The sequence below is a fragment of the Arachis hypogaea genome, chromosome 4 (genome assembly GCF_003086295.3).
Source record: "Arachis hypogaea cultivar Tifrunner chromosome 4, arahy.Tifrunner.gnm2.J5K5, whole genome shotgun sequence".
Lineage (NCBI taxonomy): Eukaryota > Viridiplantae > Streptophyta > Magnoliopsida > Fabales > Fabaceae > Arachis > Arachis hypogaea.
Window position 1 is genome coordinate 114,883,387 of NC_092039.1, and position 23,476 is coordinate 114,906,862.

Genomic DNA, 23,476 nt, shown 5'->3' on the forward strand with positions numbered 1-23,476 from the left:
TCAAAATCGATTTCTTCCTCTGAGGATTCCATCGTTACATAAGCAACATTCTCTTTTTGAGTAAATGGTTTACTTTTCGACCTCTGCTTAGTTCTATGTTTTTCTCTCCTTTTTCATAAGTTCAGTCTGCCGAACCTTTTCAGCCAGATGATCCAAATCGGGAATATGCACATTAAGTAATTTCCTACACATATAGAATCCCAAACCTATGGTTGCTATTATCACTATCTCATTTTCAGGTAATGTCATATAGCACCTACTTCTAGCATTTTTGAAACGTATTAAATAATCATCAATAGTTTCACCATCTTCACGTTTCAAAGCTAATAAATCGGTAACTGCTACGTTCATTTTCCCTCGATAAAACTGAGCATGAAAAGCAGTTTCTAACTGATTCCATGTTGTAATTGAATTTGGTCTAAGATTCGAGAACCATGTAAATGCATTCTTCATCAATGACGAAGGAAAAAATTTTATTTTCAAATTTTCATCATTGGCTAGGTTCCCAATCTCGACCAAATAACGAGCAACATGTTTAGTTGTCGATCCACCAACTTCCCCAGCAAACTTTGTGGTTATTTTTAGAATTTTTATCCCTCTTGGCACTTCAGCCATTTGAACTACTTGGGAAAAAGCAGACACAAAATGTGGCTGATTCATAAAGCATTCAATCCAACCCGATTTAAAACCTCCTCTACAATTCGAGTGACCTGATAACGATCACCACGTAATCCATGTAAAACGTTATCAGCATTTTCATTTCGATGAACCAGGTGATGATTTTCTCGATTTGGAATATGATTTTCATTTTGGAAAATATTTTCTATCCCCTCATTATTCCCTCGAGCATTATGCCTCTCACCTTCATCATAATCGATGATTCGAGCAATCCTTTCATTTGTTGGGTCAATAAATTGACCAAGTCATGATGACTTTTCTCCACTTGTTGTCAATACACTGCCATTGAATTGGTAGCATTCGAAGTAGAGCCCACATGATATTCATGAGAATACTCAGAGTATTTCTGTGGGTTTAGCATATTATTCACTCCATTAGTACTCCCAAAGCGGCTAGGCGGCATAAATCCACCTACCGGTGGGATATAACCAGCAGGAAGACTGTAAGGTGGTCAACCAGCGGTTAATGGAGGTTGATACAGTGGCGTAGGGCCACGTGAACGAGTATTGCGTCCAACATTTCCAATTTGAATAGTCATGACGGCTATACTTTCAGTTCTGATTGTGCCTTCCAAACGTGAAGACACGTCGGCTTGTTGCATGGATACTGTATGCTATTATTGGTGGACGAACCACCATTCACATTTGATAATTCATCAGCCATGTGAATGATCTTCCCACTTCGTAATCGCATACACTAAGAAATTACTGGAAAGTAATTATTTGACACATTTCGACTTAAAACTGTCCCACCGAGCTTGCCAATCAGCCATGTGAATGATCTTCCCACTTCGTATTCGCATACACTAAGAAATTACTGGAAATTAATTATTTGACACACTTCGACTTAAAACTGTTCCACCGGGCATGCCAATTTGTTTTGTCGATTTTTAGCAAATCGATGGTGGTTCGATTTTAATAGTCTGGGAGCGAAACCAACTCCTCTGTGTGAGTACCAGTTTTCTAGAAGTGTATCAAAGTGTCTTCGATTAGACAAGTTTCGACAATGACAAAATAAAATAAATTTGTAAAGATTGATAAGTATAATTCAGAAATTAAAGTTTTTAAAACAGAATAACCAAATAAATGATGAAAAGAAAAAATTGCTTGAAAAATTAAAGGAAAAGTAATAACAATAATTCAAATTAGGTGCAGAGAGATAAAATGAACAAGAAAAAATAAAGAACACTTGAAGAATAAACTTAATTTGAAATGTTAAATTTTACAGAAGAGAAAATGAATTGAAGAAGAAAGTGGAAGGAACCCAATAGAAAATCTAACTCGATCGCAAACTCAGGAAATCGCTGATATGTGAGAATGCTTAGAGTATTTTTCTGAATGAAAGTTTCAACCCCTATTAACTAAGATTTTCTAGTATTTATAGGCTAACCTTACATAACTGATCACTAATTCATAATTACAATTTAATTTTAGTATTTTCAAATTTGAGGCGCCTTCTCTCTTAGTAACCGTTCTCGCCGCATAATTGTTGACATTTCCCATAATTTTCTCGTGCAATAAAAGCTATTAACTTTCCACTTCTGCAACTAATTCATCAGCGCTTTTCGAAGGCCTTACTCAACTCTTCGAATCGAAACCTTCCATTCGATTTAGCTCACTTGATAACAACACTATCGAAATCTACATCAACACCAATTATCTTCAAATTCGGACTTATAAACTTACCTTTTCGAGAACTCATTCTCACTTTATTTCGATTCAACTTGCTATTATCGAAAAATATTTTTTCGATCAACACTATGGAAGAAAAAAAATAATGGTAGAATTTTTTTTTTTTTGTAAGTTGAGAGAAGTTGATTGTTTCTAAGAAGACTGGTGAATTGGATATTAGAGATGCTGGTTTGGTGAATTTATCTCTTTTTGGCAAATTAGTTTGGTAGTTTTTTAAATATCCAGATAAAGTTTGGGTTCAAATAATTCTTGTTAAATATTTTAAGATTTGTCATGGCTTTCAGATGCATCATCATCGTAGCGAATCCTATTTCTAGAAAGGTATTGTTGAGACTCGATCATATTAAAAATGACTTTTCTTGGTGCATGAAAAATATGGATCAATCAATCTGCGATGCATTGCCTTATATCCATATCTCTGATAAAGAATTAACTATTAATCAAATTTGGGAAAATGGCAGATAGCTTTTTGAGAGATTGGTGACTCCTCTCTCTCATGCTCTTTTAAATTTGTTGAATAATCTCAACTCTCAGCTTCAAGCTGGACAGTATTTAGGTTGGAAAACAAAATTAATTGGAATCCACGGACAAATTAAAATTGGTTTTGGAGAAGCAAACTATCTGAAAAAATAAAATTTTTTATCTAGTTGAGTTATCTTGATATCCTTCTCCCTGCTTCCATGAGATTCAAAAGGAGTTTAGCTTTCTTGGAGAGTTGCTCCCGTTGTAAAAAGCATGCTAAATCATTGATCCACTGTTTATGAGATTGCATTAGGTCGAGAGAGGTATGGACGCTTGTTGATCCATATCTTTTTCATTATGTTCGGAGTTCGACATCTTCTTTTTAGATCCAAGTTGCAGTTCGCAAAGGAGAATTATGTTTTGTGCATTGCTTGGTGGATATGGCATCATAAAAACTATTCAACCTTCTTGATTATTTAGAACACTGTTCGCGAGTTTCATCTTTGTCTTTCGCACAAATTTTTTTTGTGAGGATCAAATTAACAAAACTCGTTGGGAGCCTCCTCTGTTACCAGTGATGCAAGCATTTTCGCTGATCTAGGGCGAGCTAGATTTGGTTGTGTTGTGCGAGACTCTGCTGGAGTTTAGATAAAGGATTGCTCTGGTTCTTTATCAGTGTGAAAAATTCAGAGGTCCATTGCTTGCTTAATTGTGATGTGGGATCAAGTCGATTATCTGTGAGCTTAATTTTCTAGATGTTTTTTTGGCCGTTAAAAATTGTTTCTCTGCTCATGTCAGCAATGATGGTGATTTAATCTTAAAGACCCGAGATAGGCTTCTTCTTAATTGTGAGGTGGATTTTAGTTTTATTTTGTGAGAAGATAATGAAGTTATAGATAATTTTGATGAAATTAAGTGGCGTGAGATGCCATGATTACATGCAATTCTTATCTTTAATGTTTGAGATTGTAGATGTTTTTCAACAGGATCTGTTAGCTCTTTAAATTGTGCTCTATTTTTTTGTTTTTTTTTTTACTTGTTTAGTTAAAAAAAAGGAACAACAATAATGTTTAAAGAGACATTAGTATTATTTTATATGAACATCATAATTATCTCTCCTTTGAGTGTCCTGTTGTCATATTTTATCCTTTTTTATTCCTATAACATATTAAATAAGTAAATGGTTAAATTAGTCTCTAAAAGATTACTTATTCTTTAAATTGATTTTTGAAATTTTTTTTATCAAATTCGTTTTTTAAAGATTTTAAATTACTCATGTTCTTCCGTCATTTTGTTTATTCATGATGTCAAAATTTGTTAATGTGACACGTTAAGTGACACCCCAACACACACGTAAAAGTCTTAATTGACTATTAACATGATTAGTTTATAAAATTACATCAAATCAACTCTAAGTAAGGGATTCTAATATCTCAAGTTCTCCCCACAATTAGGTTTTGATTTGATCTAATTTTATAAATTTATTATGTTGATAGTCAATTAAGACTCTTATCTATGTGTTGAGGTGTCACTTAACGTGTTATATTAGTAAATTTGACACCACCAACAAATAAAATAACGGAAGGACTAACATGACTAATGTAAAATCAAAACAAATTTAATTAAAAAATTCTTTCAAAAACCAATTTAGAGAACAAATAATCTTTAAGAGACTAATTTAACCATTTACTCCACATTAAATACACTATATCTTCTTTCAAAATCAAAGATACCACTAATTAAATTTGGTCAAGATTTTGATCCAATTAAAAAAATAAAATAAATTAAATTAAATCAGATATATATTTTTACATTCAAATTTGATCTAAAAATTTTTAGATCAACTCAGATATGAAAATATAAAATATTTTAAAATTAAAAAATAACAAAATATTATACTTCTAGATATTTTTTTTATAAAAATGCTATTTATTTCTTTGTTTATTTGTTTTATTTTATAAATATTATTTAATATCTTTTTTTTGAATAATAGAAATAAGATGACAAATAAAAAAATAAGATAACTTAGCAAATAAATATTTTTAAATTGTTTAAAATAAATAATAATAAAAATAAAAAATTAATTAATTATATGAATATATTTTTTACCAAAGATAAAAAGACTCGAATTTATGATCTTTTAGATGAATATGAGGAGATTATATGCTATTTAAGCTATAATTTTTTGGCGAATTGTATCAATATTTGTATGGTACTAATATATTGAATGATGCATTAAAATAGTGAATAATGCCCTATATAATCAAAGTTTAATTATTCTGTTAATCTTTATAGTTTTATTAAATTTTTAATTAAGTTCTTATATTTATTTTTTAATTGAATTCATTCACTATTTTTAATTTTGTAATTAAATTTTTTGTAATATAAAAAATAGGGCAAATCACTATATTAAGCCAAGGAGAACAAAAATTTACACAAATCCGCCAAACCAAAAATTATTTCATGAATCAACCGATACACATTTCTATATAGTTCGAATTAAGTTGTTTCGAACTTGATTTACATGTAATTCGAATCAACTTGATTCGAATTATACACAAACGCACACACCCACTAATTCGAATCAACTTGATTCGAATTACACACATACAATAATTCGAATCAAGTTGATTCGAATTACACCCTGATTTATTAAAAAAATAAAAAATTTATTAAAAAAATAATAATTTAAAATTAAAAAATATATTTTATTTCATACATTAAAAAAAGCTAACAAAATATTTAATTACGAGATTTTTTTAAAATATTAATGAGCTATCAATTCGAATTCCATACAATACTCTTTTGTCCATTTTTAACTGTTCATGAATATTTTTTAATAAATTTTTTTAAATTATACGGTGAGATATTACATTATTCAAATTACACATGAGGAAGTTCGAATCGCTCTGATTCGAATTATATGGCGAGCAATTCAAATTCTATACAATACTCTTCTGCCCATTCTTGATAGCTCATGAATATTTTTTAATAAATTTATTTTAACTATACCACAAAAAAATATTTTATTCTATGTAAAATAATTTAAAAATTGGCTTTAAAAATATTAGAAGTACTATAAAAATTTGTAATGTTCTAATGACTTAGGTAAATACATGCATGTACACAAATTTTAAATAAAATACTCTACATAGTCAATAATAATTTAAAAATTAAAAAAATATTTTATTTTATCCAAAATAATTAAAAAATATATTTTATTCTATACAAAATAATTTTAAAAAAATGGCTTAAAAGATGTTATGAGTACTATAAAGTTTATAATATTCTAGTGATTTAGGTAAATACATAATAAAAATATATTTTTTTAATTTCTAAATTATTATAGACTATGTAGAGTATTTCTTTAATGTCCTAAGTCATTACAAATGTTTATAATACTCCTAACATCTTTTAAGCCATTTTTAAATTATTTTGCATAGAATAAAATATTTTTTTGTGGTATAATTAAAATAAATTTATTAAAAAATATTCATGAGCTATCAAGAATGAGCAGAAGAATATTGTATATAATTCGAATTGCTCACCATATAATTCGAATAAGAGTGATTGAACTCCTCCATGCGTAATTCGAATTATGTAATATCTCACCATATAATTTAAAAATTTTTATTAAAAAATATTCATGAACTATTAAAAATAGACAAAAGAGTATTGTATGGAATTCGAATTGATAGCTCATTAATATTTTAAAAAAATCTCGTAATTAAATATTTTGTTAGCTTTTTTTAATGTATGAAATAAAATATATTTTTTTAATTTTAAATTATTATTTTTTTAATAAATTTTTTATTTTTTTAATAAATCAGGGTGTAATTCGAATCAACTTGATTCGAATTATTGTATGTGTGTAATTCGAATCAAGTTGATTCGAATTAGTGGGTGTGTGCGTTTGTGTATAATTCGAATCAAGTTGATTCGAATTACATGTAAATCAAGTTCGAAACAACTTAATTCGAACTATATAGAAATGTGTATCGGTTGATTCATGAAATAATTTTTGATTTGGCGGATTTGTGTAATTTTTTGCTCTCCTTGGCTTAATATAGTGATTTGCCCTAAAAAATATTAAAATTAATTGAATATTTCTTTATAAATTGAAGATTAAATATCTATAATTAAGATTAGATCTTTGATCACAAGTTGTTTAGGAGAAATATTCTATTAATTTTAATATTTTTAATATAAAAATAACCTAATTACAAAATTAAAAATAGTTTAAAAATTCAATTAAAAAGAATATATATAAAGACCTAATTGTAAAATATTATTTTTTAAAATAATAAAAATAACATGACCAATAAAAAAATAAGCTAAGATAACTTAGCAAATAATATATTTTTTAGTTGTTTAAAATAAATAATAATAAAAATAAAAAATCAATGAATTGTATCAATATTTATATGATACTAATATTGAATGATGCATTAAAGCGGTGAATAATACACTATATAATTAATATTTAATTATTCTGTTAATTTTTATTATTTTATTAAAATTTTAATTAAATTTTTATATTTTTAAATTGAATTTTACACTACTTTTAATTTTATAATTAAATCTTTTATAATATAAAAAAATTAGAACTAACTGAATATTTATTCGTAAATTGAAAATCAGATATCTATAATTAAGATTAGATCTTTGATCACAAAGTTTTTAGGAAAAATATTTTATTAATTTTAATATTTTTGATATAAAAATGACATAATTATAAAATTAAAAATAATTTAAGAATCCAATTAAAATATATATATATATAGAAATCTAATTATAAATTTGATAAAATTATAGAGATCAACAAAATAATTAATATAACCGATGTAAATTCACTTTTGTTTAGCCAAAAAAAAAAGAAAATAAAAGGAATATTTTAAAATAAAAATATTATTTATACACTACAAATAAGTTATTAAATTAATTATTATATATTTATATATAAATATATATTTTTTATTTTATTTTAATATATAATATTTAAATTTATTTTATAAAAGTGACTAATTTAATGATAAATTTTTTGTATATAAATATCATAGTAACTTCAAAAGATAACTACTAATTGATTGTAATTAAATTCTCAAGGCCTTCTTAAATCTTAATCGAGCTAAAGAAAATTGAGGCTCATTTGTTTCTATATTATAAATAAACTTGTGATATGCATTGATATTTTTATAACATTGTGTATTATACTGCTATGGATTTGATCCATTCTTTTTGAAAAGAACAAAATGTGGATGACGTTTTGTCACTTAATAATAAATTTTAATTAAATAATAACAAAACGGCATTGACGTTGTGTTTGTGTTAAAAGAATTTTATAAAATTTTTATATATAAAACGGTAACGACGTTTTATATATATATATTTTTTATTTTGTTAATTGATGAAAAAAAATGTTAGTGAAATTTTGTGCATAATGTCAATGATATTTTGTGTAAAACGTCAATAACATCTTGTGCAAAACGTCAATAAAGTTTTGTTGAAGATAATAGTAACGGAAATGAAAAAACGGTGATGACGTTTTTTTGTAACTATTAAAAATTCTCACAAATACGTCAAACACAATTTTTGAGATATTTTGGTAGATTACACCAATTTGACCCCAATATTAAAAATAAAAATCCCGAAAATTGATTGTGACTGATAAAGTAATAATCTCCATCAAATATGGCGGTGCAATCACTATCACGTAGGGTAGTGTTTGTTTGTAGAGACACGACAGAACAGGACACTGAGACAAAGACAATAGGATAGAGACATTAAAAATTATGTTTTGTGTATCGTGTTTGGATACGATGGATAGGACACTAATGTAATGTCCAATATTATGTTTGGATACACATGGACAAGACTAAAATATTATATAAAATGACTAAAATAGCCATGTTATTCCAAATTTTTTAGTATAAACTAATTTAATTAATAATGAGAGTACGTAGGAGTACAGACAGTAGAAACTTGAAAAAAATATTTGAAGCAGTCAAAAATTTTAATAAAAAATTATATAATAGTATTTATATTAAAATAAAATTTATAAATATAATTATTTTTTTAAATTTATTATTAATATGTAAGAATACATATGGTTAATATTAACAAAAAAATATGAGTTTGATTAATAAAAAATTTCATTTAGGTTAATAAGCCAAATTAATTTTAAATACAAAATCAGTTTTAAAAAAAAATCCATTTTTAAATAGAAAAAAATTAATTTTTGCACATAAAAATGTATTTTTATTTAGAAAATTATTTTTTTTATCTAAAATTTTATTTTTGTTTTCAAAAAATTAATTTTTTAAATTATATAAAATCAATTACAATTTATAATTTATTTTTTAGCATTTTAAAATATCAATTTTACCTTTATAATATTTATCTTTTAAAAATCTTTAGACTAATTATTTTTGTTATTATTTTTATTACAAATTAAATAATATAATATAAGGTTAAAAATGATGTTGAAGTAGGAATGATAAGAAAAAAGAAATTATACAGTTCAATAAAAATTTTTATAAAAAGGAGAGAGTACCTGAGAAAAAAAGAGAAAGAAAAAGAACGTAAAGATAGAAAAAGAACATGGAGTAAAAAGTATTTTCTGAGAACAACGCAAAATAGAAAAAATAAGAAGGGTAACAGTGGAATAATAAAAAATAGCACCATGGACAAAAAAGAAAAAAATTCATAAAAACAGTCCGTCTCCCTCTTCCAAATCTCGTGTCCATCATTGTCCTTCATAAAAAAGTGGACACAAAAGTATAAAAAACTGTCCCAGAGACAATATATTCAGTGTTCATATCTTTGCTTCCAAACACTTTTTAAGAATGTGCATGTCTCCGTGTCCTGTCTTCGAAAACAAACGCTATCTAGCTGAACAAGTTTGACCTGCAATTTGTAAATTGCTCCTTTTTGAGTGGATAATGTTGAACGAAGTACTCTAATAATAAGTGGAAGCTAGCAAACTCTCTCTCCTTGAAACTTGTATATTCGAATTTAAAAGATTTTTTATATATAACAATGGCATCAACAACAACAGAAAGTGCAACAAGGTTGCATCTCTATTCAATTCTCATAATCTATTTATGATTCACGTGTGTATAACTACCATATTATTGAACTGATCTGCTTTATGTTTATGTTTATAGGTATGCAGTGGTGACAGGAGCAAACAAAGGAATAGGATTTGGGATATGTAAGCAATTGGCTTCTAATGGGATCACAGTGATCTTAACAGCAAGAGATGAAAAAAGGGGTCATGAAGCTCTTCAGAATCTCAAAGATTTAGGTTTATCTGGCCATATTCTTTTTCATCAGCTTGATGTCACTGATGCTAACAGCATAGCATCCCTTGTAAATTTCATCAAAATCCACTTCGGAAAACTTGATATCCTGGTATGTTTAAAAATTTTAGGATCTGTTTTTTTTTTTTAACTTTTCTTATTTTAAAATTTTGCCAAAATGATAAAATAATAAGTCTTATTTTTTATTCTGTTGTATATTTTTATTTTTTCATAAAATTCTAAAACATAAATTTTTAAGAATAAAATGACAAATAAATCTTGAAAAATTTTGATTTTTAATAATTAATTTTTGAAAAGAAAAATACTAATTAAAATTTTTATAACCACAAACAGTAAATATCTGGTGTCTTTTTATCAATAGATGTTCGAGTATGTTTAAATTTTTTAGGTTCTGGTTTATTTTTTAAATTTGTTTATTTTAAGATTTGAAAAAAAAAAGAGAATATTAAGAACGTTTTATTCCACTTTATATTTTTATTATTTTTCTCACAAAAATTTAAAAATTAAAAATTAAAAAATTAAAAATAAACACCACAACCGAAACAGACCTTCAACTTCTTGCTATATATATATATATATATATTACAAGATATATAATGATGTATTATATTAAGTGTCACGTAGTATACTGACGTGGTAGGTTAATGCTACGTCATCATCCAATTAACGAAATGATTAATTTGATTTACGTTTTATTTTTTAAAAACTAATATAATTAAAAAAATTGAAAATTAATTTAAAAAATAGGTGATTTTATCATAAACAAATTTAATATTAATCTTTTTTTATTAGACGGAACAATAGTCCAAGCGAAAGCTTAATTTGATAATTTGTTTGAAATGGTCATAAGCATTTCATTTTACATTTAGTACTACAAAAAGATTATTTGTTTATATTTTTATAATTTTGAAAAATTAAAGTGCTTTTACTAATTTTGGTGGTTTTTAAAGTTAATTTTTTCATAAAAATTTTAAAAAATAATACTACATATATTAATAATTATTCAACATTTATTCGCAATTAAATTATTTTGTCAAAATTAATTCACAATCAAATTTTTTTATCTATCTATGTCTATTACAGTTATTTTAAAATTTTAAAACTATTTTATGAAATAACATTGCCGTTGATTGTACTTATTTAAATTTATTTTTAGTTTAAGTTATCAAATATAAATACTAGGGTATTCTAAAAAATTATTTTTTAAAAACTAATTTTAATAAGCTTCTTACGAAGTAAAATGACATAATTTTTTCATACTCATTTAAGAGGTTGTGAATTCTAGTTATTTTATTTTTGATAAAAAAAAACTTCTTGCGAAGTAAAAATTTGACTGAATTAAAGTAAAAAAAATTTCAAAACAAGTTGGTCGCTCAATTGGGGCCAGCTCAATTTTACATAATTTTTTCCTTTTTTGTCGTTTTTCAGGTGAATAATGCAGGAATTTTCGGTGCCGATGTTGACTACAGTGCTTTCGAAGTCTTACTTAGTGGTGTGGTATGTGTTATTTCATTATCATTATTATTATTATTATTATTATTATTATTATTATTATTATTATTATTATTATTATTATTATTATTATATATTTTCACTTTTATAAGCATGGTTTGAAGTAATTTTACTTGGTTGAAAGTCAAAGAACATGAGTACAGTACTTGATATAGTTGGTTAGTTTTCTAGCTATATATATATATATATATATATATATATATATATATATATATATTGTACTTTTATGAATATGTATATAATTTAATTCAATCCTCGCTATTGTGAGAAAAGAATATTGGAGTGTTTCTTTTGTTATATATATATATATATATACTCATTTAAAAATTCGTGCCCTTATTTATAGAATTATATTATTAAAAAGTTTAACTTTGTTTCGTCTTTGAGTGCAGGAGACTCATGATACTATTGATTGGAGAAAATATGAAACTCAAAATTATGAATTAGTAGAAGCAGCCATTAGAACAAACTACTATGGAGTCAAAGGAATGTGTGAAGCACTTATTCCCCTTCTAGAGTTGTCAGACTCGCCAAGAATCGTTGGTGTTTCCTCCTCCTTAGGGAAGTTGGAGGTATGTCAATCTGAGTTATAAATTATAATTGTTAGCTGTTAAGGATTTATATTAATTGAAAAGAACTTTCCGATAAAGCAGAAGAATATTATTTCATAATAAATTAGTCTGATTTGGCCCATGAAAACGTAATATTTTGGTTAACATTTGAATTAAATTTGATTAATTTAAAACAACATTATATATAAAGCATAGATATTAGGGTAGGTCTTTGGTGGTCAAAGTTATAATGGTTAAGAGTGGCTAAATTTTGACTGATCAATGATCATATGATATGTGGAGAATTGGATGAAAGTTGTTAGTTAGAGTGATAGACTTTTATTGTTAGTGATTACTGCAGGACAAAATTGTAAATAAACTGACCAAAATAATGTGTATATTATATGAACTTTTTTTTAAGGAAATTTTTTTTTTAGTGCTTTTTGAGTGGATAAATCCAAAATTTTAATGGTTGGACTTTAGCATGAAAATTAATTATAATGTTGGATCAATAAAAGGTCATGAACTATTAATGATGAGAATAATCTAAAAAAAATAAGAACTAAATCATGTAATATTTATGTGAGCTCTTACTATTAATATATTTGTGGCATGAATTATATGAGAGTATAAATTTACAAGTCTGCTACACATCCATATAACCATATAACTAAGTTGGCCAAGGCTAAATAGATTCACGCGCATTAAATGAAGAGTGAGAAACACGCGTTAGACACAAAAAAACCTCTTGTTTTCCATTTGCACTTCATTATAAAAGAACGTTACATCTTCAACACGAAACCAATACACCAAAACACTCATTCTCTTCGAATCTCTCTGAACATCACTCAAACTTCAATCACATTCTTTGCGAAAACCACTACTGCAAAGGAATCGGAAGAAAATTTCGTAAGCAACAACTAGAAACAAACAAAAATAGCAACAAAGACTACAAAAGGTATGAGAAAACTACTGTTCATTTAAAATCTTGCAATGTCGCGTTTCGCCTAATTTCATTTTAATTTTACTGCTTTGATTTGCTTCGTTTAGTAGATTGAACTATTGTCAATGATTTTCATAGTATAACTAGGGCTTTAAAATATAAGAGCTTGTTCTTATTGGTGTGGATAATTTAAATAGAGCTCTGTTACTATCTTCAGTACTTCTTTTACATTGGAGAACACTATTCTTGTTGATTGAAAATTGATAATGATTTATTAATCACATGAACATTTTTCGATTCGGTGGCATTTGTGATTTTCAATATGCCACAACCCACCGAACCAAAAATTCTTCATGCACATAACCAAAATCACAAAGGCCACTGAACCGAAAAACGTTCATGTGGTTAATAAATCATTATCAATTTTCAATCAACAAGAATAGTGTTCTCCAATGCAAAAGAAGTACTGAAGATAGTAACAGAGCTCTAGTTAAACTATCCACACCAATAAGAACAAGCCTGTATCTTAAAGTCCTAGTTATACTGTAAAAATCATTGACAATAGTTCAATCTACTAAATGAAGCAAATCAAAGCAGTAAAACTAAAATGAAACTAGGCAAAACACGACATTGCAAGATTTTAAATGAACAGTAGTTTTCTCATATCTTTTGTAGTCTTTGTTGCTGTTTTTGTTTGTTTCTGATTGTTGCTTGCGAAATCTTCTTTCAATTCCTTTGTAGTAGTGGTTTCCGCAAAGAATGTGATTGAAATTTGAGTGATGTTCAGAGAGATTCGAAGAGAATGAGTGTTTTGGTGTATTGGTTTCGTGTTAAAGATGTAACATTCTTTCATAATGAAGCGCGAATGGAAAACGAGAGGTTATTTTTGTGTCTGACGCGTATTTCTCACTCTTCATTTAATGTGCTTGAATTAATTTGGGTTTGGGCCAACTTAGTTATATGGTTATATGGATGTGTAGTAGACCTAATTTATAAAATGTTAAAATTTCATAAAAAAATATTTTTATTTTAAATAAAAATAACCATTAAACAGTATTGTTGATATTATCATAGTTACTACTATTTTTGTTCTTAGTTATTATTTATATTATTATTATTATTATTAAAAGAGAAATAATAATTTTACTAATGCTATGTCCAAATATTTTTAAAATCACACCGTATAAATTTGGTTAGACTTTTATAAATTTGTTTATTATAATTATTTGTTATTTTAAAATTTAAAATGTAAAAAATTTATACTGAAATGTCACGTCACAAGGTTTTATATAGGTTATTTTTTTAAAACAAAATTCATGGTTTAAAATTATATGTTTGTAGATATGTAATTTTATTTGAGTTTCAGTCAAATACAAAATGTGAATTTCAGTTTTTATTAATTTTTATTTTGTTTTTATCTTTTATTGTAATATGTAAGAAACACTAGTAGCCTCGACCATCTAAAAATTTTAAAGAACTATGTTTACATATGGGATATATGTCTAAGAAAATAAAAAATATTATGTAATTTAGTAGCTTTATACGTATTAATTTTTTATTATGTAATGGATTTATATCTTATTTATTTAGCTCACTAATAATTTTTACTTACCCAATTTATTATCATACACTCAAGTTTTTGTATTTATGAAATTAATTTTTATATATTTATTTCTATATCTACTTTTAAGAAAAATTGTTTGTTCTTTTAATAATAACATATTTAACATTTATATTATTATATAAAATATTAGTAATGACTTATAGAATTATGTTCTGGTAATTATATTGTGTATCTTAGATGTTATTTTCTTGTAAAAAATACTCAGTTTTTGTTTAATTTTACATTCTCAAAAAAAATTTACCTAATCTCTTTTTATGTTAACTTATTTAATTCCAGCTATTATTTTATTTTGATATTCGTATCTTATATTTGATAACAGTATTATACTTTTTAAGTAATTAATAATTTATAATTTTTTTCAAGTAATTTTAATTAATAATTTTTATAATTAAATACACTATAAATTTTTGGTCCATTATAATTTTATAATATATTATTGATATTAATGTCCCTTTTATGTAATTCTCATATCAAAAATGATATTACAAAAAATAATTTATAAGATTTTTTCTTTATATTTGGATAAAACCAATTCAATAACTATATATTATTCCTAAATTGCTTTTATGTAACGAAAAAATCTAAAAACGAAGTTAGAAAATTTGTCTACAATTCGACCACTTCATATTAAAAATCCTAGATCCATCTCTAAATACAAAAATATTTTATACACTATTATGATTAAAATATTTTTTACTATAATTTTACATGAGTATCCTAAAAAAATACAAGTGACTCTTTTTGTTTTATATTTTTACATTTCGTGCTTATCAATGCGTATTTCTTCTTTTGTTTTAAAACTTATATCATGGAATTAACAAATAATATGTATAATCATTGATATAAAAATTAAAAAACAAAAAATTTTTAGTTAAATAAAAATTAACAAATTAATATCTTAAAAAAGTATAAACATTGATAAAAACTAATAAATTTACTTCACAAATCGTGGTGATTTTACAGATTTTATATTTGTTTCTTTAAAATTTATACAAGGACCATGCTCTATATAAATATTTAGAAAAAAAAATTAACAGTGAATTTAGTTTTAAGACAAAAGTATGATTAATTTTCAACTAGTTTATTTAAGTAAATTATAGAAGGTATGACATTATGAATTCAAGATTTACGAAAGTTTTAGTGAATTTATAAAGTAAAAAAGTAAATCTTATTAATAAAACTATTATGATGATTTTTAACAAGAACAATGTTATATGACTAACAATAAACATATAGTTTACACAATAAATATATAATTTACATCTATATTTATTAAAATTTTGTACACATGAATCATTACTATTAGCATTCAAAATTTTTAGAATTTGAACACATAAATTAATAAAATTTATCTGTTAAAAATAATTTAGTATTTATATTCACCAAAAGATAAACAAAACTACTAAAAATTACTAATTTTCAAAAATTTCTCTTTTAATAATAATAATAATAATAATAATAATAATAATAATAATAATAATAATAATAATAATAATAATAATAATAACAAGAACAAAAATAATAATTATGATAATATCAACAATTGTAACACCCTACCACACAGGGCCTTACGCTTAAGTCGTAAAGCAGAGGTGGCAAGGTATTACGACCTCTAAAAGAAAATGATATCTACATAGATATAGTTGGGTGAAATCATATCTAGGAGCCTTGAAGAACAAGCTAAACAAATTGATAAACAGAAAATCGTGACACACTCGCATGGATATTTGTAAAACGAACAGGTAAAATCGAAAGATAACTGAACACATATATATACATATCAGAGTTCCAAAACTCAGATAGCAAGCTCCAGACTCGACCTGCGAAGCTAAGGCCGACCAGAGTATATAATTATGTTTATATACAACCCAAAATAAAACTCAAACCACAAAATAAACCCCTGTATTTCCAAGTCGACCTCTAGGAGGGACAAAACACAAAATATACATACGGAGATTCTATAAACATATATACATAGCCTAAAACAAAATATGACAGTCCAAAAGACAGTTCTTCGCTCGTAAGGAGGATACCCAAATGCTCAACGAGGTGTCTCTCGACCTGCATCTGAAAAACAACAACATAGTATGGGATGAGAACCGGAGGTTCTCAGTATGGTAAAGGTGCCCGCATAGTTAATATAAAAGGTCTCGGGAAAGCCAGAGGCATTCCTAGAACTTCGACACTCAGATTTCCGCTTAAGAATTCAACTAAACCAGAAATTTGGTAAGTTGTCTAAGGTATTCTAATTCGGAATCTAACTTTAACCTAATAATTCACGTTCTGTCTCCTCTACTCCTCCGAATCATTGGTGGAACAATCCTCTCTCCTCACACCTTCGCCAAGAAGGATTTCTCAGAAAACATACACATATAGTTCAAGCAAGAAAAGCACAGGTAGAGAAGCATTTACAGCAAGTAGAACAAGTAGCGGATAAGCAGAATTAAACAGTTAAGCAAACCAAAACAATGCACACTCAAGCAAACAAACAAATGCATATGATGTATGCCTGTCCTATGGCTGATGAGTCTCATCTGTCGGTTATACAGCCAACCCGACAAGTCCTGGTAGTTAACCATTGGACAGTCCCTCTGTGCGCGCATCCCCAAGCTCAATAATATTCCATGGAGTCAAACTCCAAGCTCAAATATAATGTTCCATGGAGTCACACTCCAAGCTCAATAGTATAGTATTCCATGGAGTTAAACTCCAAGCTCAATAATATAGTATTCCATGGAGACGAACTCCAAGCTCAATATAATATTCAATATTTATATATATATGCATGCCCATGGGGGAATCCGGGGAGTTAAAGTGCCCGGTCACATCTTGCGACAGAGGGTCAACAAATAGTCTCAAATACACAAGCCACATAATAATCTCTTTCCCTTTTAAAATATTACCTCAAATCAAAACTCCAATTCTTAAAGAAATTTTGGCAATATCTCCTCTAAGACTCAAATTTCTGCCACCCTTCAAGGGTCCCAACTATCAAACCAAACACCTCTCAGTCACTCAAATCATTTCCAGTAACAAATTATTTCATAATCAAACAAATACCAATATTAAATCTTTTTTCAAACCGACCAACTTCAACAACAAATTATTGACAACAGCTAAACCTCACATTTTATACCATATACACAATCCATCAAATATTCATTCATTTCATTCCTATCTTAAGGTCATCTAGCCTAAGTTTTCACGTGACATAAAACATTAACTACGAGAAACCAAAACCATACCTTCGTACGAAATCAAAATATTCAAAACTCCGGAGAAGCTATCTGACTGAGCTATCGAAGAAGAAAATGTCCAGAATCGTCTTTACCTCCTAAAACTCTCGTTGGCCAAATCCAAAGAAAAGAGGAACTACGTCATTGTCAACTTCCACCAATCAAAAATAGTGTTAACGTGTAGAGGAGGAGGTTACGAATACTCTTACCGGATTAGATTTTTGATTGGAATTACGGATTTCAAAAAAATCGAAGCCCGAAGTTCAGAAAAATTTAGGTTTTCTCCCTTTCTCTCTTCGTTATGCTCTTCCCTCTCTCTTACGTTATTCACGTACATATATATATATATATGACCGCCTTGACTTTCTTTATTATTATGTCTAAACCGCCTTGGGTTTCTCTATGATATATATATACACACACGTAACCTAATGCATAATGATAATAATAATAATATATATGTAACCTAATGTAAAATATAAACCACCTTTTGTTTTCTATGATTTATAATTAATAATAGTAATAATAATACTAACAATAGTAATGATGGTAATTTAATAATAACAATAAATGTAATAATAGTAATAATAATAGTAATACAATGAATATAATATATATCAACTTATAATGCAATTTAATACTTACGGTAAGTATATATAATAATAATAATAATAATAATAATAATAATAATAATAATAATAATATAAATTTAATTAAATTTAAATTATTATAAAATTAGTTTAATTATTGATAATAAAAATAATTTTCTAAAAATAAGGAACTCTAATTTTATAAAATAAATTGTAACTTATTTATATTTATATTTTTAAAATTGAGGGTTGCTACATCCTATCCACCTTATAAAAATTTTCGCCCTCGAAAATTGATATAAAATGGAAGAGACTCGTACTAAGTAACTTCCCTTCTTAAACATGTCAAAGAAAAATAGAAAGATTTGACATGTTTAGTTTGCAAATTCAGGATATTCTTATGGCTTAAAAGTCTACGCAAGGTGGAATATACAAGATAAACTTGATGCAGAAAGGTTATAAGGCAGGTTGGTATTGGAACGACGAGTTTATCGCTTCTAATACTCGCTTCATCTAGCTCCCAGGTTCTGCTGATTCTAATGGTGTCACCTTTCGTAATTCAATCGAAACTGGTTCAGCCTCTGACACTAAATCTATCACAACTTACTCTTTCTCTTGACATATAACCGATTATCAATTACGGGTTCAACCTATGTCATGTCTCTTCCTCATAACTTACCATCTCCGGGTTTCAGGTAACTGTCCCGCATAACTCTCAACATTTCCGGTTCTTTATGTATAACTTAAGTTGTATACTCAAAATAATTCAACCCACTACTGCTGCGCCACTCTTATTATTATTCTCCAAGAATTTAGTCACTTTTCTAAGCTGACCAACTATCGTTTTGTCTCACCATTCGGAGGTTTTTAGTCGATCGCTCAATTGAAAATCACAAGGCTCACAACTCAGTAATGTACTACAATGAATGCTACGTGCTATTTACTACGCAAGGCAGTCGGAAATTTCGATTATCAGTGCGTGATTACCTCTAATCGGAGTATCTGCGGTTCCAGCACCATCCGCTGTCATAGTGAACACGCGTCCCTGATGTTGTGCCTTTCCAGCTTCTTGATTCTTTTTCTTTTCTGGACAATTCCAAGACAAATGCCCAGCTTCACCACAGTAATAGCATACATCTAAACCAGCCCTGCACGGAGTATTCGGGTGGTACTTTCCACACCTCCTACAAGTTAAATCATTCGGTGGGGTCTGAGCTTGCTTTCCTTTGCCTCTTCCCTGACTGTTATTATTACTGAATCTCTAGAAGTTATTCTGACCCAAATGTGGTTGTGGGGTGTAACCGCCTCGCTTAAAATCTTGTCCTCTAGGGGCGAAGTTCCTTCCCTGATCTCTCCTAACAAAAATTCGCTGATCACTCTTATCTGATGTCACCTTTCTCAGACAATCCTCAGCAACTCTACTTTTATTTACCAGTTCTGAAAACACTCTGATCTCCATTGGTGCAACGAAGCTCAGAATATCACTTTGAAGACCTCCCTCATACTTAATACATTTCCACTCAGCAAAATCATCAGGCGCACCTTGACAAATACGAGAAAAGCGACATAACTCCTCAAACCTGCTAGTATACTCCGCAACAGTCATCTGTCCCTGCTTTAACTGCATCAATTCAAGTTCTTTGGCATTTCTGGCTGAATTAGGAAAGTATTTCTTATAGAACTCTGTTCGAAAAACCTCCCAAGGAATCACAGCGCCATCTGGCTGCAGGATACGTCGTGTCCCCTGCCACCAATGCTGAGCCTCACCCTGCAGCTGATAAGTTCCAAACTCAACCCATTGCTCTTCAGGAACCTGCTGAGCCTGCAGTGCCCGTTCCATAGCTTGAATCCAATTATCTGCATCTGTGGGATTTGAGGTTCCCCTAAAGGTCGGAGGGTGAACTTTCAGAAATGTAGCAAGTGTCATGGGACCATCCTCATCATTATTGTTTCCATGATTACCCTGGTTTATCTGATTACCCAGTGCCTCGGCTGTCGCCTGCATAGCCGCAGCCATATTTCCCAGGGCAGCCATGAAGTCTACTGGATCATTCCCTGCCAGGCCAGGAGTAAAAGTGCCTATCCTACCTCTACCTCGGCCGCGACCGCGTCCGTGAGTCGACATCTGGTCCTTCACACACCAAACAAGTGATATTAAGTTGATCAGTCTCAATATCGCAAGTCTAATGCTTCAAGTTCCAAATGCATGCTCATGAACGTTTATGCCACATATATCAATCAGATATCCTAATAGCACATACACACACCCAGAGTATGCCCAGAAGCATAATCAGTCCATCCCTCAGGCTCTATAGGAACGAATTGCTCTGATACCATAATGTAACACCCTACCACACAGGGCCTTACGCTTAAGTCGTAAAGCAGAGGTGGAAAGGTATTACGACCTCTAAAAGAAAATGATATCTACATAGATATAGTTGGGTGAAATCATATCTAGGAGCCTTGAAGAACAAGCTAAACAAATTGATAAACAGAAAATCGTGACACACTCGCATGGATATTCGTAAAACGGACAGGTAAAATCGAAAGATAACTGAACACATATATATACATATCAGAGTTCCAAAACTCAGATAGCAAGCTCCAGACTCGACCTGCGAAGCTAAGGCCGACCAGAGTATATAATTATGTTTATATACAACCCAAAATAAAACTCAAACCACAAAATAAACCCATGTATCTCCAAGTCGACCTCTAGGAGGGACAAAACACAAAATATACATACGGAGATTCTATAAACATATATACATAGCCTAAAACAAAATATGACAGTCCAAAAGACAGTTCTTCGCTCGTAAGGAGGATACCCAAATGCTCAACGAGGTGTCTCTCGACCTGCATCTGAAAAACAACAACATAGTATGGGATGAGAACCGGAGGTTCTCAGTATGGTAAAGGTGCCCGCATAGTTAATATAAAAGGTCTCGGGAAAGCCAGAGGCATTCCTAGAACTTCGACACTCAGATTTCCGCTTAAGAATTCAACTAAACCAGAAATTTGGTAAGTTGTCTAAGGTATTCTAATTCGGAATCTAACTTTAACCTAATAATTCACGTTCTGTCTCCTCTACTCCTCCGAATCATTGGTGGAACAATCCTCTCTCCTCACACCTTCGCCAAGAAGGATTTCTCAGAAAACATACACATATAGTTCAAGCAAGAAAAGCACAGGTAGAGAAGCATTTACAGCAAGTAGAACAAGTAGCGGATAAGCAGAATTAAACAGTTAAGCAAACCAAAACAATGCACACTCAAGCAAACAAACAAATGCATATGATGTATGCCTGTCCTATGGCTGATGAGTCTCATCTGTCGGTTATACAGCCAACCCGACAAGTCCTGGTAGTTAACCATTGGACAGTCCCTCTGTGCGCGCATCCCCAAGCTCAATAATATTCCATGGAGTCAAACTCCAAGCTCAAATATAATGTTCCATGGAGTCACACTCCAAGCTCAATAGTATAGTATTCCATGGAGTTAAACTCCAAGCTCAATAATATAGTATTCCATGGAGACGAACTCCAAGCTCAATATAATATTCAATATTTATATATATATGCATGCCCATGGGGGAATCCGGGGAGTTAAAGTGCCCGGTCACATCTTGCGACAGAGGGTCAACAAATAGTCTCAAATACACAAGCCACATAATAATCTCTTTCCCTTTTAAAATATTACCTCAAATCAAAACTCCAATTCTTAAAGAAATTTTGGCAATATCTCCTCTAAGACTCAAATTTCTGCCACCCTTCAAGGGTCCCAACTATCAAACCAAACACCTCTCAGTCACTCAAATCATTTCCAGTAACAAATTATTTCATAATCAAACAAATACCAATATTAAATCTTTTTTCAAACCGACCAACTTCAACAGCAAATTATTGACAACAGCTAAACCTCATATTTTATACCATATACACAATCCATCAAATATTCATTCATTTCATTCCTATCTTAAGGTCATCTAGCCTAAGTTTTCACGTGACATAAAACATTAACTACGAGAAACCAAAACCATACCTTCGTACGAAATCAAAATATTCAAAACTCCGGAGAAGCTATCTGACTGAGCTATCGAAGAAGAAAATGTCCAGAATCGTCTTTACCTCCTAAAACTCTCGTTGGCCAAATCCAAAGAAAAGAGGAACTACGTCATTGTCAACTTCCACTAATCAAAAATAGTGTTAACGTGTAGAGGAGGAGGTTACGAATACTCTTACCGGATTAGATTTTTGATTGGAATTACGGATTTCAAAAAAATCGAAGCCCGAAGTTCAGAAAAATTTAGGTTTTCTCCCTTTCTCTCTTCGTTATGCTCTTCCCTCTCTCTTACGTTATTCACGTACATATATATATATATGACCGCCTTGACTTTCTTTATTATTATGTCTAAACCGCCTTGGATTTCTCTATGATATATATATACACACACGTAACCTAATGCATAATGATAATAATAATAATATATATGTAACCTAATGTAAAATATAAACCACCTTTTGTTTTCTATGATTTATAATTAATAATAGTAATAATAATACTAACAATAGTAATGATGGTAATTTAATAATAACAATAAATGTAATAATAGTAATAATAATAATAGTAATACAATGAATATAATATATATCAACTTATAATGCAATTTAATACTTACGGTAAGTATATAGAATAATAATAATAATAATAATAATAATAATAATAATAATAATAATATAAATTTAATTAAATTTAAATTATTATAAAATTAGTTTAATTATTGATAATAAAAATAATTTTCTAAAAATAAGGAACTCTAATTTTATAAAATAAATTGTAGCTTATTTATATTTATATTTTTAAAATTG

At 28.6% G+C, this 23,476-nt stretch overlaps 1 protein-coding gene across 1 annotated transcript in view; it reads left to right on the plus strand.

Moving 5' to 3' along the window:
• The first annotated feature begins 9,699 nt into the window (after positions 1 to 9,699).
• LOC112797405 ((+)-neomenthol dehydrogenase) overlaps positions 9,700 to 23,476 on the plus strand; it is a 30,258-nt gene continuing 16,481 nt past the window's right edge. Inside the window, exons 1-4 of the mRNA XM_025840319.2 lie at positions 9,700 to 9,901; positions 9,998 to 10,244; positions 11,582 to 11,650; positions 12,058 to 12,237. Of these exons, the coding sequence (XP_025696104.1) occupies positions 9,870 to 9,901; positions 9,998 to 10,244; positions 11,582 to 11,650; positions 12,058 to 12,237 (528 nt within the window). The 5' untranslated portion in view covers positions 9,700 to 9,869. The remainder of the gene's footprint in view (positions 9,902 to 9,997; positions 10,245 to 11,581; positions 11,651 to 12,057; positions 12,238 to 23,476) is intronic.